General features: G+C 35.8%; 1 protein-coding gene and 2 non-coding genes across 3 annotated transcripts in view; all 3 read right to left on the reverse strand.

Moving 5' to 3' along the window:
* EIF3A (eukaryotic translation initiation factor 3 subunit A) overlaps nt 1-18,759 on the reverse strand; it is a 36,986-nt gene that overhangs the window by 13,531 nt on the left and 4,696 nt on the right. Inside the window, exons 2-15 of the mRNA XM_054581588.1 lie at nt 16,445-16,635; nt 15,942-16,078; nt 15,393-15,556; nt 13,298-13,497; nt 11,829-12,037; nt 10,188-10,359; nt 6,043-6,147; nt 5,303-5,401; nt 4,059-4,175; nt 3,616-3,801; nt 2,688-3,035; nt 1,966-2,070; nt 1,770-1,883; nt 51-173 (exon numbers count right to left, since the gene is read on the reverse strand). Of these exons, the coding sequence (XP_054437563.1) occupies nt 51-173; nt 1,770-1,883; nt 1,966-2,070; nt 2,688-3,035; nt 3,616-3,801; nt 4,059-4,175; nt 5,303-5,401; nt 6,043-6,147; nt 10,188-10,359; nt 11,829-12,037; nt 13,298-13,497; nt 15,393-15,556; nt 15,942-16,078; nt 16,445-16,635 (2,270 nt within the window). The remainder of the gene's footprint in view (nt 1-50; nt 174-1,769; nt 1,884-1,965; nt 2,071-2,687; nt 3,036-3,615; nt 3,802-4,058; nt 4,176-5,302; nt 5,402-6,042; nt 6,148-10,187; nt 10,360-11,828; nt 12,038-13,297; nt 13,498-15,392; nt 15,557-15,941; nt 16,079-16,444; nt 16,636-18,759) is intronic.
* LOC129077386 (small nucleolar RNA SNORA19) lies at nt 4,499-4,626 on the reverse strand. The gene has a single exon (XR_008529843.1). It is a non-coding gene; the product is annotated as a small nucleolar RNA SNORA19 (small nucleolar RNA).
* LOC129077387 (small nucleolar RNA SNORA19) lies at nt 5,543-5,672 on the reverse strand. Its single transcript, XR_008529844.1, has one exon. It is a non-coding gene; the product is annotated as a small nucleolar RNA SNORA19 (small nucleolar RNA).

Below are 18,759 nucleotides of genomic sequence, written 5' to 3' on the forward strand. Positions count from 1 at the left end.
GACAAAACTAAAACTCATTAATAAACATTTCCGTGAAACCCTAAGTTCACCTCATAAACAGACTGTCGTGCTGCCTTGAGTCGCGTTACAAATAAATCTCTGTCTTCAAGCATTCGTGACAACCGATTCTTATGTTCGAGAGCCTTTTCACGTTCTAACTGCATAGTAGTAATCTGCAAATACATAATACAAAATTAAATTTCCAAAATTTTCATTATCTGATTATTGATTTACCCCAAATCCTGGCATATTCTTGCAGAATACAAGCAGCTCTTGTCCCCCCAATCCATCCTGCCAACAAAAATGGAAGGGCAACTACCCCTGGCGCCAACAGGTCCCTAGGAAGGCGACCAGGGAGATGGGTAAGGAGTCCCAGGACATTTGTAAGACACTGTTTTTATTTAGGCCCACAGTATCACAAATATTTATAGAGGAAAAAGTATAATACACATGTTAAAACAAACAGTAAATACAAACAATAAATACAAAAAAAGGTAATAAGCACTATGGTTGAATTATTAAAGGTATATCTCCCTTAAAAACTGGAGGGTCAGGCTTTTCCTTTTGTGCTCCAAGTTAAAAAAAAAAAAAAAAGGTAAGGCCTCAGGGTAGAGATTGCAGCAAATCATCTCAAATACGTTATTTGGTCTGCAACACTTTTCCTGATTATGTATGTTAAGAGAATTATCACTAAAATTCCAACTTCTAAAAACAAACAAACAAACAAACAAAAAAGAACTGGCAACACCAGGCCAAACATGACAACAAGCTGATGGAATCAGGAACGGGGCTGCATTCTCCACACTGTAGTCCCCACAAATGTACACTGTCTCCCGCCTGTGGTAACCTTATTCTTCTTAACCAGAATGAGGTCACTTCTTTTTATTACAAATTTGGCTGCTACAAGCATTTGCAGAACTTATTTTTATATCATTAGGTAAATATAGACTAACAAAGGTAAAGATGGAGCAGCTTAGTCATATATATGATTCCCTTTACATAAAATACCCAAAGTAGGCAAATCTAAAGGCAAAAAAGAGGTTGCCTACAGCCAGGTGGTGGAAAGGACACAAGGAATAACTGATAATGGGTACCAAGTTTCTTTTGAGCTATGTCCTAAAACTAGATGGTTGTACAATTTGGGAAATACACTTAAAGCCATCAATTGCACACTTGAAATAGGTGAGTCACATGGCACGTGAATTACCATATTTTGCTGCTGTATACATAATGTGCACCAAAGTTTTTGGCCCAAACTTTGAGGGGAAAAAAAAAATCTTTTAATTTTTTAATTCAATTTTTTATTTGATACTCATTTTTTGTATGATAAATTTCAGCACTTATTTTTGAACATACAAATGTTATTGCTCTGCAGTTACACTTTTTAACACATAAGCATAAATAAAATAATTAAAAACATTATTATAGATACAAAATTAGTACTACCTATGTATAATATACACCCTTACTTTTTCCTCAAAAATTTGGACAAAAAAGTACACATTATAAATGGTAAAATATGGTATATCCCTACAAAGCTGTTTTAAAAACTAAACTTTTCACCTGTCCTTAGTTATTGTAGAAGTTTAATTTTTTAATCTCACTGTAAAACTTCCTGCCCACCAATCTGTTCGTATGCAATCACTAAAGCACCATATCTGGCCAAAAAAATACAAAATAAATCAATTTTAAAATCCTAGTCCCATTACTGGCAGAGGATTTAATTATAGCTTACAGTCTAAAATTATTCAATTAAATTAAAATCTTACTCTTTCTTCTTCTTGTTGTTCCCACAGATCCATGTCTTTAATTCTCTGTTCTTCATAAGCACTTTTTATTAAAGGGATTTCTTCCAAACGTTTAGCTCTTTCAAAGTAGTCAATCTGAATGACACAAAAACAAATGTAGTTTTAAAACAAATTTCTTAATTTGACATGTTAAAAGTTTACCAGTCTTTTCACTTACCTTCTTTTCTTGATTCTTTAGGCGTTCCTGAAGCTCTTTCTTTTCTTTCTCCAGTTGTTCAACCTGTTTAGCCATGATGAAATCTGGATCCAACTCTTCAAGGTCCTGAAAAATAATACAAATGTACCATCATTAATATAGCTCTGGATGGTGTGGCTCAGTGGACTGAGTGCTGGCCTGCGAGCTAAAAGTTTGCTGGTTCGATTCCCAGTCAAGGCACCATGTCTGGGTTGCAGGCCAGGTCCCCTGTTGGGGGTGTGCGAGAGGCAACCATGTATCTCTCACACATTGATGTTTCTCTTCCTCTCTTTCTCCCTCACTTCCCCTCTAAAAATAAGTAAAATCTTTAAAAAAAAAAAAAAAAAAAAGAATATAGAAGAAATGCAATGGAGCGCTGCTTCTACAATCAAATTCAAACTTACTTTTTACATAATGGGTAAATGTTTATAATGGGTAAACTTGGGCAACATAAAAATGTTTTGCAATAGCCATATTTCCACTTAATTATAAGGAGGAAATAACATCTATTTCTCATTCCTCCAATATGCTGAAAAACTGCAGAGCCATTAAAAATAAATGGATACCTCACAGATACTAATAAATCTTATGTACCAAAATGAGTGAAACCACCAAAAAACCCAAAATAAACCAATAAATGGTAAAGGACTGTGCTTCTAAGAGAGCTAGATGACACCGAGTTTAATGAGTAATGTGCTACATACTTCAATATCGATGTCTTTGAATGCTTTGGCGCCCAGTTCTGTCTTCTTAATCTGTTCCAGCCGCTCACGAACAGTTTTCTTCTTGATCTGTTCATGTTCCTGTAAGATACGCTCCTTCTCTCTCTCCTTTGCCTCCTGTCGCAGCCTCTCTTCTTCAGCCTTCCGTACCTTCTGCAGTTCAGCTTCCCTCTGCTCCAATTCTTCTTTCTCACGCTGAATATTCAGACTCTCAAGCCGCTCTTTTCTTTCCTCAATTGTCTGACGGCGAGCCAGAATGCGCTGATGCTCTTTCCGTGAATTTTTAAGGTACGCCGTAACAGCCAACTGATGTTGTTCTTCTTTCTCTTGCTTCAAAAACAAATGTATTTAAAAAGTTAAGTGACATGCCACAGTACTAGGTATCAAAAATTACTAAATAATCCTGATGCATTATCCTTATGTGTTTGCATTTAGTAATGACGTTATTCAAGCTACCAGCTCTCAGTTCCAAATGCTGTGACATTCTTCGCACAACAACATCATAGCTGAAAAACCTGAATTTGCTAAGTCAACTTTTCTCTGCACCCTATCTACTCTGAAATGTTCTAGCCAAGGAGGAGCCCTAACAGGACACACAAACAAACAGGAAAACAACAACTTCGGCATGAAGGAAAAGCCCAATAATAGTATTCCCCATTGGGGGGTTCATCACTGTGTGGTTTGTTCCAATGCTCCTTATTATGTGTACTGTATTATCCCATGGAAGGCAGCTCACTGATATGTATATCTGATAAAGAAATTTGATAAAAATACTAAAACTACTAAATACAACTCAATAGGTAATATAATAAATCCCTTCTCTCAGACAGCATCTCAAACCTTTTTGTGAAAGACATAGCACAAGGGCCCCTCAAAATTTCTGTAGTTCATTTCTCCCCACGATGCATACCAGTATATGAGCTGGTTTAATGACTTCAAGTGCTTTTGCAAGTACTGATGACATGGCTGTCAGCTGGTTTCTTATTTGCTCTGACGGCATGCTTTGCAAATAAGGACCAAGTGGAGCATCTTCTCGAGTAGCATAATTCAAATCAGATCCAAAACTGAGGGTCCGAGAAGTGTGGTCAATACGAACCTTTGAAAATCAAGTAATATTATCAGTAGTTAAATCTACATGCATAGAAAGTCATTCTTTAAATGAATGATTTTTGATTTTAAAATTTCAACTGCATTAGAGGAACAACTTAACACAAGAACACTGAATAAAAAACCTTGAAGATCTGCTCAGTCAAGCTTTAAAAGTGCCCATGCACCAAAAGCTAAGAAACAGAAGACGTGTTTCTAGTCCTCAAAGCCCAGCCTTCCGCCTCAGCATCTGCTTACAACACCCACCTGCAGGTCGCAGTGCCGGGCTGCATCTACTATGGCACGTTCCAGTTGGAAAGCATCAACAAAAGGAACCAGAGAGGTCAAACGAGAAAACTCAATGCTCTGATAAATTTGTGCCACCTGCATAAAAAACACAAGGTTAATAATAGCAGCTATCATTTATTCAGCATTTTACGTGCAGTCTCATATTTGGAAAGTAGAAATTATGCCCATTGTTCAGAGAAAAGTTTAAGTTCAGAGTATCTATGATAACAATACATCGCTGGAATTCACATTCCAATGCAAGGCTCTCAACATCAAATCCTATGTCTCAGACCATCATATTATACTATTTTTGAAAAGCATTTTTTATAATTTCATAAAACAAAAAAAACCCCTAACTCATTACATATATGCAGGTAAAGACCCGCAGCCTAACTCATCTGAATACTTTCTAGAAAATTATTTGTCTGAAGGAGACTGGCAGCATTACTATTTAGTTATACTGCTAATTAACCTTCAACTATTTGTATAGCACATAAGAAATAACACTGCTCACATGTATGAGAAAGCAGGTCAATGAAATGTGCACAAATACTGAAGTGAACATATAAGCCTCTCCTCCAAATGAAACAAATGGAAAACAAAACAGTATTTTAACCGTATTATAACTGTATTATAACAGAACTTTTAACCGTATTATAAATCACAGCAGTCAAACTTAAGTAATAAGTAAGACTAAAGTATGTTAGAAGATTGATGATACCTACTGTTTGCAGGAGAAAAGGCCCTCACTTGCCCCTGGTGGGAGGGTCCCTTAATAGAACCTTTTCAGGAGCTATTAGAGCTTCAGATGCACAAACTCTGACTAATTCTACTACTTGTGTTACAGAAAGTCACAGAAGTATGCAAAGATACATTTAAGAAATACACTCGCTGCAACACTTTCTAATAGCAAAAAGCCCAGAAATACAGATTTGTATCAATAGTCTGAATAAGTTATAGTACCCTTAGGCAATGAAAAGCCATTATTACACCAAGGGAAAATGTACAAAGAGAGTTCAACAAAATGAGCAAAAAAAAGTTATTAAATTATGCAAAATTATTTTTCCCCAAATCAAATATAAATACAACTAATTTTGGTCAGGGAGTAGACTTTGGGGAGGCTTTTGTTCCTAAGCCATTCCTGAATTTTTCAGTTTTGCAATCAAAACAATCAAGGAAAGAGATTCCAGTTCTTACATAAAACATCCATTTTTCATTTTTACCTGCTGCAGAAGACGGAGTATGGTGTTGTTTTGCAGCTGTGGGACATACTGTTGCAATTCTGGTTCCTTTTCAGGTTGGTCTTTAACCCAATTCAGAACCTGTAAAAATTCATTAAATTGAGGAAGACTTATACTCTGTACATAACAGACACCAAAACATCTACAAAACTTTTTCAGTTTTCTTAACATACAAAAACATCACACAACAGAAAATGCAGAATGTATTATGAAACTATGGATACTTGTCTGAAGGTGACTGGCAGCAATGGCTACTCTAAGTCATGCTGCTGATTCATCTGCACAGGTTTGCTTAGCACATCAGAAATACCTTTTCTCTTGACATAAAGAAAAAAGGCAATGAAATGTGCACTGAAGCCCTGGCCAGCGTGGCTCAGATGACTGGGATGTTGTCCTGCAAACCCAAAGATTGTGGGTTCAATTTCTGGTGAGGGCACATACCGAGGTTGCGGTTTCAGTCCTCCAGACACATACGAGATGAAACCGATCAATGTTTCTCTCCCTCTCTCCCTCCCCCTCTCTTTAAAAAAATCAATAAGCATGTCCTAGGGTGGAGAGGGAAAGGAAGGGAGAGGGGGGGGGAGGGAGGGAAGGAAGGAGCACTGAATTCAAACACATAGGACAACAGAATACTTCTCCTTTAATAAATAGAAATACAAACAAAAACTGCAATAGGGCATGCTACATGGCGATCTAACCAAAAATTAAATACAAAGACTTACCTTTGTGACTCTCTCACAGAGTTTTAGTGGGTTAAATTCTACTTCCAGCCAATTGTAAAGGTCTTTCACTTCTGGGACAACATACTGTAGTACATTGAATCTGACCTACAGTAAACAAAACATGACGTTCAACTGCCAGGGGAGGCAGGTATAAGGGGACTAAATGGTAATGGGAAAAAAAATGCAATAAAGATTAAATTTAAAAAATAGGTTGAATTGCTAAAGAAAATTTTCAAACTGGGATTCTGAACAGATGATAAATTGAAGAAAATAGAATTGGAAATCTGGAAAATGAAAGATAATCTAGCCTCAACTTGTAAATTTTTCTGAAGAGAAATCCAGGACCACTTCTCAGTCTCTTGCCCCAAATTATGCAGCAATCAATGAAAAGCTCCACAAGAACTTAAAAAGGAAAGAAAAAAATCTAAACATAATCAATAAAATATGTACAAACACAACTCCTGTGGCCAAAGTAATCTAACTTTAGCCACAATTTACTTACAATAACAAGTAAAATACCAGAGTTTACAAATAACTGAACCTCACAAAAACTGTCATGGCACCACTGTTTGTAATAGCCCCAAACTGGAAAAACTCAGGACAACGAGGGAGAGGTTCATACAACATACAGAAAGAGTCAAAGAAAGAACAGCTATATTGAACACATAAATTTCACAAATATAACGGTTAGAAAAAATTTTCACAATTCCATATTTATATGAACTTATATTTTGTATAAACGAAACTTAGTGTATCTGTATAGGCAAAAATCTGTGATGTTATAAATCAGGACAATGCCTATTCTTGGGGGATATAAAAAGTGGTAACTGGAAAGAAACTTTTAAGAATTTACCCAATTACATTTGATTTCTACTCTTAAAAGTGTTCAATAACATTTTGTTTATATTTGAATAAAATTCAACTTCCTTTCCCAGAAAAAAAAAAATGCCACTTGCATAATCTTTCTTACAAATGAGACAGAGTGGCATCATGTTATAAACCCTAAAACTTCCCATAACTAAATCTTATCTGTGCTCTAAACCTAGAATTCATGGGACCTTCATCTTTCACATGCTGGGAACAGCTAATCCAAACACACTGTAACTGCAGGGACACAGCAAGACTTGAAAGTACAGGAGTCCATACCCATAGAGACCAAGTCACAAAACTAAAGCAAATGCTGGCATATCCTATCCCCAAAAAAAGAATGATGTCCACACACTTGAGCACTCTAGACTAAGTTTTAACTCCAAAGCAAAATGGGTATATGACTAATGTCCTAAAACATTTGAATACTTATAAAAAGAATATTGGAATGTGGTGTGGTATAAGAATACAAATAAAATTCCCTCAGCTCTAATTTCATGCCAATCAAATAATTCTAGATTCTCCATTTAACATCCCCTCTAAATAGGCATTGTGCTAAGAGATAGGCTTTCCTAACCTATTGAAGTATTATTCCTCACTAAAATTAACAATTGGCTTTCTGACCTAACAATCAGTCTCATATAGCTTAATTCATTTGATCTTGAGAAAATGGTATCATTCTCTTGGTGCCTGTTTATACCCACACAAGCCCGAAGTTCAGGTCTCAACCTCAGATACATAATAAACTCACCAAGATATATAAATGCCTCTTTATGGCCACCTAATCTATTCACCAGACACAAACCCGTACCCTTCTTATAAACATCTACATTTATCTATGGGCACAATGAGGACCCAAATCTGGATGTCCTGGCTACTGGCTCAAGGCTCTCTCTCCATCACTGATCCCTGAAATCAGTATCAAAACAGACAAACTTTAGTATCAAGGTGTGGTATGTAGAGACACGGGTTCAAGAGATGTGGATTATATTTCCAGTGTGGCACACTTCTTCAGTATTAAAAATGAAATTTTAAAAACATATTGCTAACAAGACCTCTTCCTAAAAACAATGCTATTGTTTTTGTTACATTTAATCCTAGGTCCCATACAAACTTGCCGAAACACAAAGCTTATGTCTGAGGTCAGTGGAAGCAGAGTACAACATGGAGGATACCCTGGCCAGTGTGGCTCAGTTGGTTGAAGCCCCTAAGAACCAAAAGGTCACAGGTTCAATTCCCAGTCAGGACATGTGCCTTGGTCACAGTTTCGATCTCTGGTCAAGGCATGTATAAGAGGCAAGCTGATCACTGTTTCTCTCCCTCCTTCTCTTTCCTTCCCTTCCACTCTAAAATCAATGAGTATGTCCTATGAGGATTTAAAAAAAACAAACAAACAGGGAGGCATACAAAGACAGAGAAATAATGTTTTATAGTGCTTTTCAAAAGTTGACTAAAAAGAAAATTACCTTACTACTGTAAAAGAGAAACAGTAGTGCTTAGTTGTCTTTAACTTCACTCAAAACTATTGTTAGATTGAGTTGTGACAACTGTCTTATCAGCAGACATTTAGAAAGAAACTTATCAAAATTGATGAATTTTTGTGCAGCCATTTTAATATTGAAGATGGAAGGAAATATGCAACATTACCTCAAGAAAGGTAAAAACACAACTGAAAAGCAAAGAAAGATTTGTGCAGTATATGGAGAAGGTGCTGTGACTGATCGAATGTGTCCAAAACGGTTTGTGAAGTTTCTTCGTACTACTGTCATTTCAGCCAAATAATTCTTTGCTGTGGGGCTGTCTTATGTATTGAAAGATGTTTAGCAGCACCCCTGGCCTCTACCCGCTAGAAGAAGAAAGCTGACATACTCAATATATCTAAATAAATAAAGTTACTGGTGAAAATGAAAAATATGTCTTTGTTTTACAGAAAAAAACTAAAGGGACTTTTTGGCCAACCTAATATTTAGAAAGCTCATTACAGTAGCTCCCCCGACCCTATCTGCATTTTACTTTCTGCAGTTTGCTTCAGTTACCAGAGGTCTAAAGTGAGTAAATGGAAAATATCAGAAACAAACAATTTGCAAGTTTTAAATTGTGCACCATTCTAAGTAGCGTGATGAAATCTCATGCTGTCCTTGCTCAGTCCCACATCATCCCTTTGTCCTGTGTATCTGCACTATATGGTCTTATGGGTTATCAGATCAGCTGTATCCTAGTGCTTGTGTTCAAGTCACCCGTTTTATTTAATGCTCACAAAGAGTAAGACTAGTGATGATGACAGTCTGGATATGCCAGAGCTGTGAACTGCTTTTCTTTAAATGAAAAGATAAATACAGTACATTAAGGTATTTTGAGAAAGAACATTCACATAATATTTTTTTACAGGATATAATCATTCTTTTAAATTATCAGTTACTGTTGTTAATCTCTTATTATGGCTAATTTACAAATTAAACTTTATCACAAATATATGCATATAGGAAAAAATATAGTATGTATATCTATTTTTTATATATATAGGGTTCACTACTTTTAGTAGTTTTAGGCATGCATTAGGGGTCTTGGAATGGATCCCCCATAAACAGGGGGGAATTTATTGTCGTTCTTACCTAAACTGATTGATTCTGCCAGGAGAGTAAGGCCTTTTCTCAAACACCTAGTCCTCTTTTTCCATGTAAAGTAACTTGCTGGAGGTATATGACAATAACTACTAAGTCACACTAGGGTAATTCAGAGTCCCTAAAATCTAAACTCCTCAGGAATACAAATTCCACTTAAGTATCACTAGCCTGGCATATAACAGGTACTCAAATGATAAATTTTTGCTGAATGAAAAGATTCCATCAATGTAAAACACTGTAAACGTATGTAACGTAGGCTCCATATTCTGAAATTGATTTAGTGTATGTAGTGAGTGAAACCTAGAAATCTGCATTTTAGCTTCATCATCATTATTTCCAAAATCTGTAAATTTAATTAGTTTTCCTACAGCCCCCTGAAATAAACCATGAACCTTCTTGCCCATCATTCCTCTCTTACTGAGTGGTCTGGTTTATCCTATTCCTCAGAGCTAGTCCAAGTTTTATTTGCTACATCAAGTTTAAATCCAGCTCAGCCACTAGTGACAAATCACCTCAAATGAACACAGTACTGACCTACAATTCCAATTCTTAAAATCTGTCCATGCATTAGAATCCCCAGTATTTAATCATGAATTATAAAACCTGACAAATGCTTTCTGTTCAGAGCTATAAGAATGTCAAACATATACCAACCATATCGTTAATAAGGCCAATTCTTGTTGGTGGGGCTTGAAGACCTAGCAGTGTTGCAAGGCGCCGTTGTTTTTCAACTATAATGCCGTCCATATCCAGAAGTCGGGCAATATCAGTACGTTCAGGGGTAATAGGGATGGAAAGAGTGGCCAAAAGCACTCTAGTAGACATTCTGGAGAACAAAATTACAAGTCTATTAAATCTGTAAATGTTACTTAAGCAGAAAGAGATTACTCATAATCATCTGGTAAATACGCCAGTGACAGAGTATGTATACCACCATGTGAACTATATTCATAAATACTACTCATCAAAGCGTAAGATTAAGAAATGGACTGTGCTAAAATGAATACCTGGAGAATCAGAACTTCATCCATCCACTTACTACTGTCAATGGTTTCTATCTATTGGAAAAGACTGGGTTAAATGGCAAGAGAGACACATCTGCACACCTCATACTTCCTTACAAAACCAATCAAGGCAGCTTTAAAATGTAAGGGAAAAAATGACAGTAAGAAAGGGGAAAAACTTACACGACCTTAAGTGAACACAAATCAGGAGGGGAAAACAAAACCTAAATGTTAGCTGCCTTAACACATCCGAGGAAGGTAAAGTTGAATTCAAAGGCCTGCTGGACACAAGGGCCGCGAGCTCTGTAGCCGTCAAGCCCAGGGCTCCACCTCGGCTCTCTATTTTCAAGGCTGGGTCTGAGGCCACACACTTAATTAAGCAAAGGTATAACATAAAGCTAAATAACCAGAGGCTTTTTATTATAGTCCTCTCTAAAGAGAGGTTACACGAGTACCTTAAAGAAAACCAAGTTTTTCCTTATGTCAAACACACCTGGATTATATAAGGGGCAGCAAATTACAGAATAAACACTGTGCTCAAGAGTTTCAAAAATATACTAGAAAAACTCATTTAAGTTGGTTCTATTATTGCTGTAAAGCTGAAAGAAAAACAATTTGGTGCACACAATTCTAACTAGAGGCCAAAATGTCATGGTCTACCAGTAAGAGAAAAAGAATGGTATGCAAATCATCTAAGTCCAGTTGAAAAGTACTTTTTTTAAAAGAAGAAAACAAAAGAAAATAAGAATTACATAGAATTTTAAAAGTAAATAGGTCTTTAAAATGGTAGCTTATAGACCCTTTTTAATATTCATTTATATATGTACCCTAAATAGTTTACATAGTTAATTTTTTTTATAATCAGGAAAAAAGTGACTTTATGGAAAGTATTTATTTTTAAGTAACTAATTTGTTCTAAGAACAGATTCTAAACACCTGTATGTGGATAGAAAGCTTATACCTTAACACTGTCTTTTATATTCAATATTCCCAATCGCAGCTTTGGTAGAGTTGGTTATTGGACAAGATAGCTACTGAAGAGCAAGAATACTGTTCAAGAAGAATGTCCAGAGACATTTTTGGTCATCACAGACTGGAAGGACTGCTACTGGAATCCAGTGGGTAGAAATGAGGGATGCTGCTTCCTAAATGCACAGTCCCGCACCACAAAGAATTATCCAAATCCAAATGTCAACAGTGCACAGGGTGACAAACCCTAATTCACACCATACTACTATGCCACTTAACAGTACACAGGCATTTCATAATCTCAATTCTGCAACATTCTTACCTCTGCATCTCTTCTTGGGTAAGATTCTTTCTCATTTCTCTGGATAGATGGTAAAGGCGATGGAGTGTAGATGCATGGAACAGAGCATTTCCCGATTTCCAAAACACAGTTGAGACTTTGTTATAGTAATTTGCCATCAACTGAGGTTTAGGTGGTTTTTTAGATAAGGAGAACAGCCCATGAATATCTTCCACAGCTTTGAATGCTTCCTAAAATTAGTAGTATAAATTAATCATTGCATTCTAAACAAAAAAAAAGTATAATTCAAATCTATTTATAAAACCTAAAGCACAAAACACTTAATAAAAGCGACAAATAGAATGCTTTCAAGTATGGTTCTTTTTATTCACCTATAATTTAATATCTGATATATTTCTGAAAACTGTCACAATTGCAAAAAATATTAAATCCTTAAATTCCTTAAAGTGGACAGCAGACTTTTTAATAAAAATGTGCAGAATAGCATACCACTTGGGGAAATACACAGAAAAAATCCGGGAGGACACAAAACACAATATAGAGGTTTTTTCCAAGTTTTAAGATCATGAATGAATATTGTCCTCTTTTTACTTATCCATATTTTCTATAATAAACATATACTTTTATTTCAGGCAGTTATTTTAAGGGTGTCCCTACAGCAAAGAAAGATTTTGTAAGGAGAGCATGGAAAATCAAATCACGTTTTCACCTGGCTGAAAAGCTTTTGATACGATTTTTAACTTCTTCCTCTATAATTTCGATTAGATTTTGGGGGGATCAAATACATAAAAGGTTCACCTTATGACTACAAAATCATGTAAAAATGTCTTTGTGGAATTCTTAAGATTAAGAAGGTTGAGTAGAGGACTATTCCCAACAGCCATGAGATCTCCAATGTAGGATTACCTACCATGTATTCTAACTAAGCCAAAGCAGCGCTAAGAAACCTAGGAGACAACCTAGTGCAGCATATCTTTATTTGCAGTAAAGGACAAGCTTGTTTTTTAATTTCCAACCTGTCACCATCAATACTCTTACACAATACAAGAAAATTACTACAAAAGTAAAATGGAAAGACAAGCTGTTTTTTTAAAATCGAAGTAAACGGACAAAATTATTATGAAGTTGCTATTAAAAATAAAAACTTTATAAATGTGTCTTCTCTAGACTTATTTCATCAAAAACCAGTAAAATGTTCACAGACTGGCACCAGGCATTGAGCAGCACTGAGGATGAGCTGTTTTATGTGGAAAGAAACTGGGTCCAAAGAGATTACATGATTCAGCCCAGATTTGATAGTTAGACACTAGAATCAAATATTCTGAGATTCCCCATCCAGAACTCTCCCTACTCCATTAGATAATCTTAAATTCCTGCCCTATCTACTGAAATTAACTAAAAGATATCAAGATGAAGAGACTCAGGAAGGGGGGATAAAAGTAATGTGGACTATTATTACTTGAAAGAAAAGCTAGCATTTCACACCATACCTGCCACAATTCCATGCTGATAGCACTGTCCAACTGAACAAGCCTGGTTTCCAAATGCATTGACTGGCTCTCTGGATTATTAAGATTGATTGCTGTACTTTGGTTATGGTGGCGTTGAATCTGAGACAAGTGCATTCTCAAATTGTCACACAGCTTACGGAATTCAGCCTTACGGGTATATTGGAGGCAGAATTTGAAAGCTATAAGCATAAATGTAAAACAAATTAGGTAATTTCCATCACTAACTTAAGCACTTGAAGAGGCTTTATTTCATGTATTAAGATCAGTTATTTTAACAAGATTTACCAAACTCACCATGAGCCTTTAGAAGTGATCAGAGTCAAAACTCACTTCGTGTACCCTGCCCACCTTTTGGACAGTCTTCAGTCCTGTCCTTGGACTAAAATATGGTTCTGAGTTTACAAATGGGAAATTATTCAAATTTCAGTCTAGAAGGGACTCACCTTTCTAACACTTACCATTTCAAACCCTAAAAGAGCAAAAAAAATTCTAGCCTGAAATACAGATGACCCTTCAACAACACACGTTTGACTGTGCAGGTTCGCCTATACACAGAGATTTTTTTCAGTTAAGTACTGCAAGTTTATTTTCTCTTCCTTCTAATTTTCTTAACATTTTCTTTTCTCTGGCTTATTTTAGCATAGGAATACAGTATAACACATTATATACAAAGTATGTGTTGATTTTATTTTATTTTATCACTAAGACTTCGTAAGACTTCCAAAGTAGGCTATTAGTAGTTACGTTTCTGAGGAATCAAAAGTTCTATGCAGATTTTCAACTGCACGAGGGCTGGTACCTCAACCCCCATGTTGTTCAAGGGTCAAATGTACAAAGAACTTTCTTACTTACAAAGACAGTAAGCTTTTGCACTAATGAAAAATGCACAAATTGGGTAAGGCTTATGGTAACCTAATTTCAACTCCGTACACAGACGTGCACATGTACTTCTTGCTGTCATTAAAATATTAGTTTAATCATTTAATTATTAATAAATGGACATTTACTTATTAATAATTTTAAAGTACCAATTAAAGTAGTAATTTTCTGCCATATATGCAAGATTAGGATAATTTGGGGGAATTCTTCTGCCCTTTGCTAAAAAAATAGTATTCCTATTTGAATAGGCCTCAAAGGGATACAGTTTAACTTCGAGTTAATTATTTATATCAATAGTTATCAAAAAGCCCAAGTTTATTTATGGTAACTGAAAATTCATATATGCTAGCCATAAGCAAAAACAGAACACAGGTTCTAAGACTCTTAGTAAAATATCCATAATCCAAGTCCCTTTAAATTTGAATCAACAAATGCCAGTCATTCCCATGGTAAAAGCAACGGCAACACAAGCTCACGCTGAGGCCAAAGGAGAAAAAAGCCAGGAGCCACTCTCAAGTCCCACAGTTAAAAGGCTGCACTGACCGCAAGCCAAGTGACAGTAAGAGAAAGGGACAAGATTAGGAAAATAAGTACTTGCTTCAAAGTACAGGTAGTGTAACAACTGGATGATTTTTTTAAGTTTAGAGTGAGAGTGGATTTATTAGTGAAGCAGTGAGACAGAGCAATGGGCCCTGCCACAGACCGAGCAGCCAACAACAGAATACTTTTAATGATGATCCAGAGTCATCAAAAAGGCTTGTTCTATATTTAATAATACTTTGAAGAAAAACATGTATTTTTCAAGGAATCTTAAGTCCTGAGCTTTATAAGACCTTAGAAATCCAGTGCACAGTTAAGTAGCTTTCCTAAGAATATGGAGCAGTGGAGCCGAAAGTAGAATTCATTTATCAGAAAGCAATCAAAAAGTTAAGTTTATTTTTCCAATCTCCTGGAAAATTCCAAAATGACTTCAAAAGATCTTTCAGCCATTAACGGAATACAGTTCATACAGAATTACCTTAAATAGCAAAACAAAATTTCTTACAGTCACTTATTAGTATTCAAATGAATGCCAATATTTCAAGAATAAAAGCTATGTAAAAATAAGTACTTAGGAGAATAAGAGGTTAACATTAAGTTATTCTTTTGCAAAAATCTGATTTTAAGTCAATTTTCAAATCAGTTCTTGTTTTACCTTGTTGGGCAATATCATGGTAGAGACGCTCTACTCTAGAATTGTTTCGAAGAAGGTCCAAACACTGTCTGTATGATTCCCAAAGGAACTTAACCCATGGAGTTAAAAGTAACCTGTCAGTACGATCCTGAGTGTCTTCACCACTTACAGCACTTAAGAGGACACTACAAAAACATAAAAAATGTTGAAAACACTTTTAGACATGGTTTCCTATTTTACCATATTGACTAAAACACCAAAACCAGATGATTATAATAAAATACTGCAAATTCTTCCTACAACTTTGGACACACTGTAAAGCCGTCACATTTAGTGTCCAAGTATTTGAATTCCCAATCTGTAGTACGACCACTGAAATTAGTATACACCCACCTATCTGAAGGTTGTAATTTTCCACTTTTATGAATTTTGAGTAACACATGATTTTTTTGATTATACATTTAAAATTTCAAAGGTAAGCACTCTTTCTAATAAAAGTCTACTTCAAATAAAGATGGGAGGAGCATGTAAAGAAAAACACTGAGAAAATTAGCAATTTAATCCACATACCTCTCAGGAGTTTGAATATTATCCAGATCTTCTATGTCTAAGACCATCTGCTGGGATTCTTCTTTAGCAGCTTCAGTTTTTTCCTCTGCCAATTTCAAATATGCCCTGACAACATCCTCTAGAGATTTGATGTTCACCTAATCAAAAAAAGGAAGTTATAATACTTTTCCCAACAAACCATAAAATATTTTAAAAGCAAATTTTATGGCATAACTTTACATTAACTTCCTTTGAGTCTGAAAGATAAACTCATCCTGGCTGGTGGATTGAGTGCTGGCCTGAGAACCGAAAGGTCGCCAGTTCAATTCCCAGCCAGGGCGCACTCCTGAGTTGAGGGCCAGGTCTCCAGCAGGAGGCGTGTAAGTCGCAACCACTCATTGATGTTTCTCTCCCTCTTTTTCCCTCCCTCCCCCTCTCTAAAAATACTTTAAAAAAGAAAAAAAAAGGTAACCTCAAAATTACTATAAGCACTTATCAAAAATTAAACCCAGCTCTGTTCATACCTGTTGACATATGTTCTTATACTGGTATAATCCTTCTTTAGCCAAATGGCTCTTGCGAAGATCGACACAAAGTTCCAAGTATTTCAACATGATTGGCTCATGTATTTTTTGCCATGTTCTATGTTTCTTACTTTTCATAACATCATAAAGAACATCCAAAGCAGGTTGCTTTTTGCCAACCTCAAGAAATTCTGGAAAATTCAGGAGAATCAGAATCAGTGATATATACTATACAAAAGTCTAAATCTTGCTTTTCAAATTGCCTGTTTTAGTTTCTGAACTCATTACCATCTCTTTTTAGGTCACATTTATTTTTGACTTCTAAAGCTATGCCAAAATTATCAAAGGTAAAACTACGAAAACCATGTACTGTCTCAATATATGGTCTACAGGTAAAGCTAAATTTCATTCAATTCCAAGTGATTTTTAAAGTTCCAGAAACTAATGATAACAAACTCATAACTATATCAACTGAACCTAAAAAAAAAAAAAAAAACCCTCAGCAAACAATTGGAACAGGAACAGAATCACAGAAATGGAGATCAGAGGGGAGGGGGAATGGGGGAGGTACAGGGAATAAGAAGCATAAACAGTAGGTACAAAATAGACAGGGGGAGGTTAAGAACAGTACAGGAAATGGAGAAGCCAACTTCTACGCACAACCCATGGACATGAACTAAGGGGGAGGGGTGCTGGTGGGACAGGGGTGCAAGGCAGAGGCGAATAAAGAGGAGAAAAAAATGGGACAACTGTAATAGCATAATCAATAAAACATAAAATAAAGTTCCAGAAACTGAAGTGATGAGAGGAAAAAAATCTTCCCACAAATTAAGAAAAGTATGACTTCAGTCACCAGTGCTCTGGCTGATGTAATTTTTTCTAGTTCATGCTAAAACCTGAGGAAGAAAAATACATTAGGTTGACGTTCCTTTAAGACCAACTGACCATTTTTGTCAGTCTAGTTTTGGGCTCTCTATTCTGATTATTCTCGACTGATCTGTGTGTCTAGTCTTTTGCTAATACCTCACTGTCTTGATTTCTGGAAAAGAACGTATGGTGAAGTCTTGAAACCAGCTAGTTCGGGTGTTCTAACACTGCTCTTCGACACTGTGTTGGCTATACAAGGTCTTCTGCCTTTCCATATAAACTTGTAAATATCTACAAAAGAGGTCACTGGGATTTTCAATTGGGACAGTCTATACATTAAGTTTGGAAGAGTCAACAACTTAACAAAATTTAGTCCTCCACCACATGAGCAGAGTATCTCTTTACTATCCCAGCCTAAACATGAGACAAATGCCAACTGAGGGACATTCCATAAAATACAGACCAGTACCCCTCAAAGGAAGGTCTAAACAGCTGTTAAGAACCATGAGCCTAAACACACAGGACAACTTAGTGTGATGCATCTTGAATGAGATCCTGAAATACAAGGACATTAGGGAAAGCTAAAGAAATATGAATGAAACATGGCCTTTGATTAATAATAATATATCAGTACTTATTAATTAGTTGTGACAAATGTATCATCATACAGATATAAAATACTATTGGGGAAACCGTGTGATGTATATATACTATCTTTGCAATAATTCTATAAATCTCAAACTTAAAAACTGGAAAAAAAAATTTTAGAATATATAGCAAAGAAACATATACTCTTGGATTTACCACCACCTAAACATGAAGGCATTCCATCTGTGGCAGTATTTCAAAATCCATTTCTAATCTCATGTTTTATGTATATTGCTCATTTCGAACTTTGGGTCAAAAGCAAAGGCTCCTCTATCACATTATTTTTTACTGATGTTGAAATTTATCTTTTCTTCTCATTTTTGGCTTTCTTTTGCACAAATCCTCAATAAACTGGGGGGACAGGTTATTCAACGTAAGTCATCTGGTTATGTTCAACTTAAAATTCCATAATTGCCACATTTCACAGAAAGAAACTTTTCAATGAACACTTGAAAAATAATTTGGGAGAACTAAAACACTAGTTTACACTATGTAGTGTAGTTTACACTACATCTTCATATTTTTTTTAAATCATTGTGTATCTTTCTCACAAAACAAAACAAAACAAAACTCTGTTCCCTGACCAACGTGGCTCTGTTGGTTGGGCGTTGTCCTGCAAAGCGAAGGTGGTAGGTTCGATTCCTGGTCAAGGCACCTGCCTGGGTTGCAGGTTTGGCCGCCAGCCTGGGCATGTATGAAAGACAACCAATGTTTCTCTCTCATCAATGTTTCTTCTTCCTCCCTCCCTCCCCCTCTCTCTAAAAATAAATAAAATCTTAAAAAAAAAATGAGACCAAAAA

Source organism: Pteronotus mesoamericanus, unplaced genomic scaffold (genome assembly GCF_021234165.1).
Source record: "Pteronotus mesoamericanus isolate MK-2021 breed Mesoamerican mustached bat unplaced genomic scaffold, CSHL_Meso_final contig_657, whole genome shotgun sequence".
Classification (NCBI taxonomy): domain Eukaryota; kingdom Metazoa; phylum Chordata; class Mammalia; order Chiroptera; family Mormoopidae; genus Pteronotus; species Pteronotus mesoamericanus.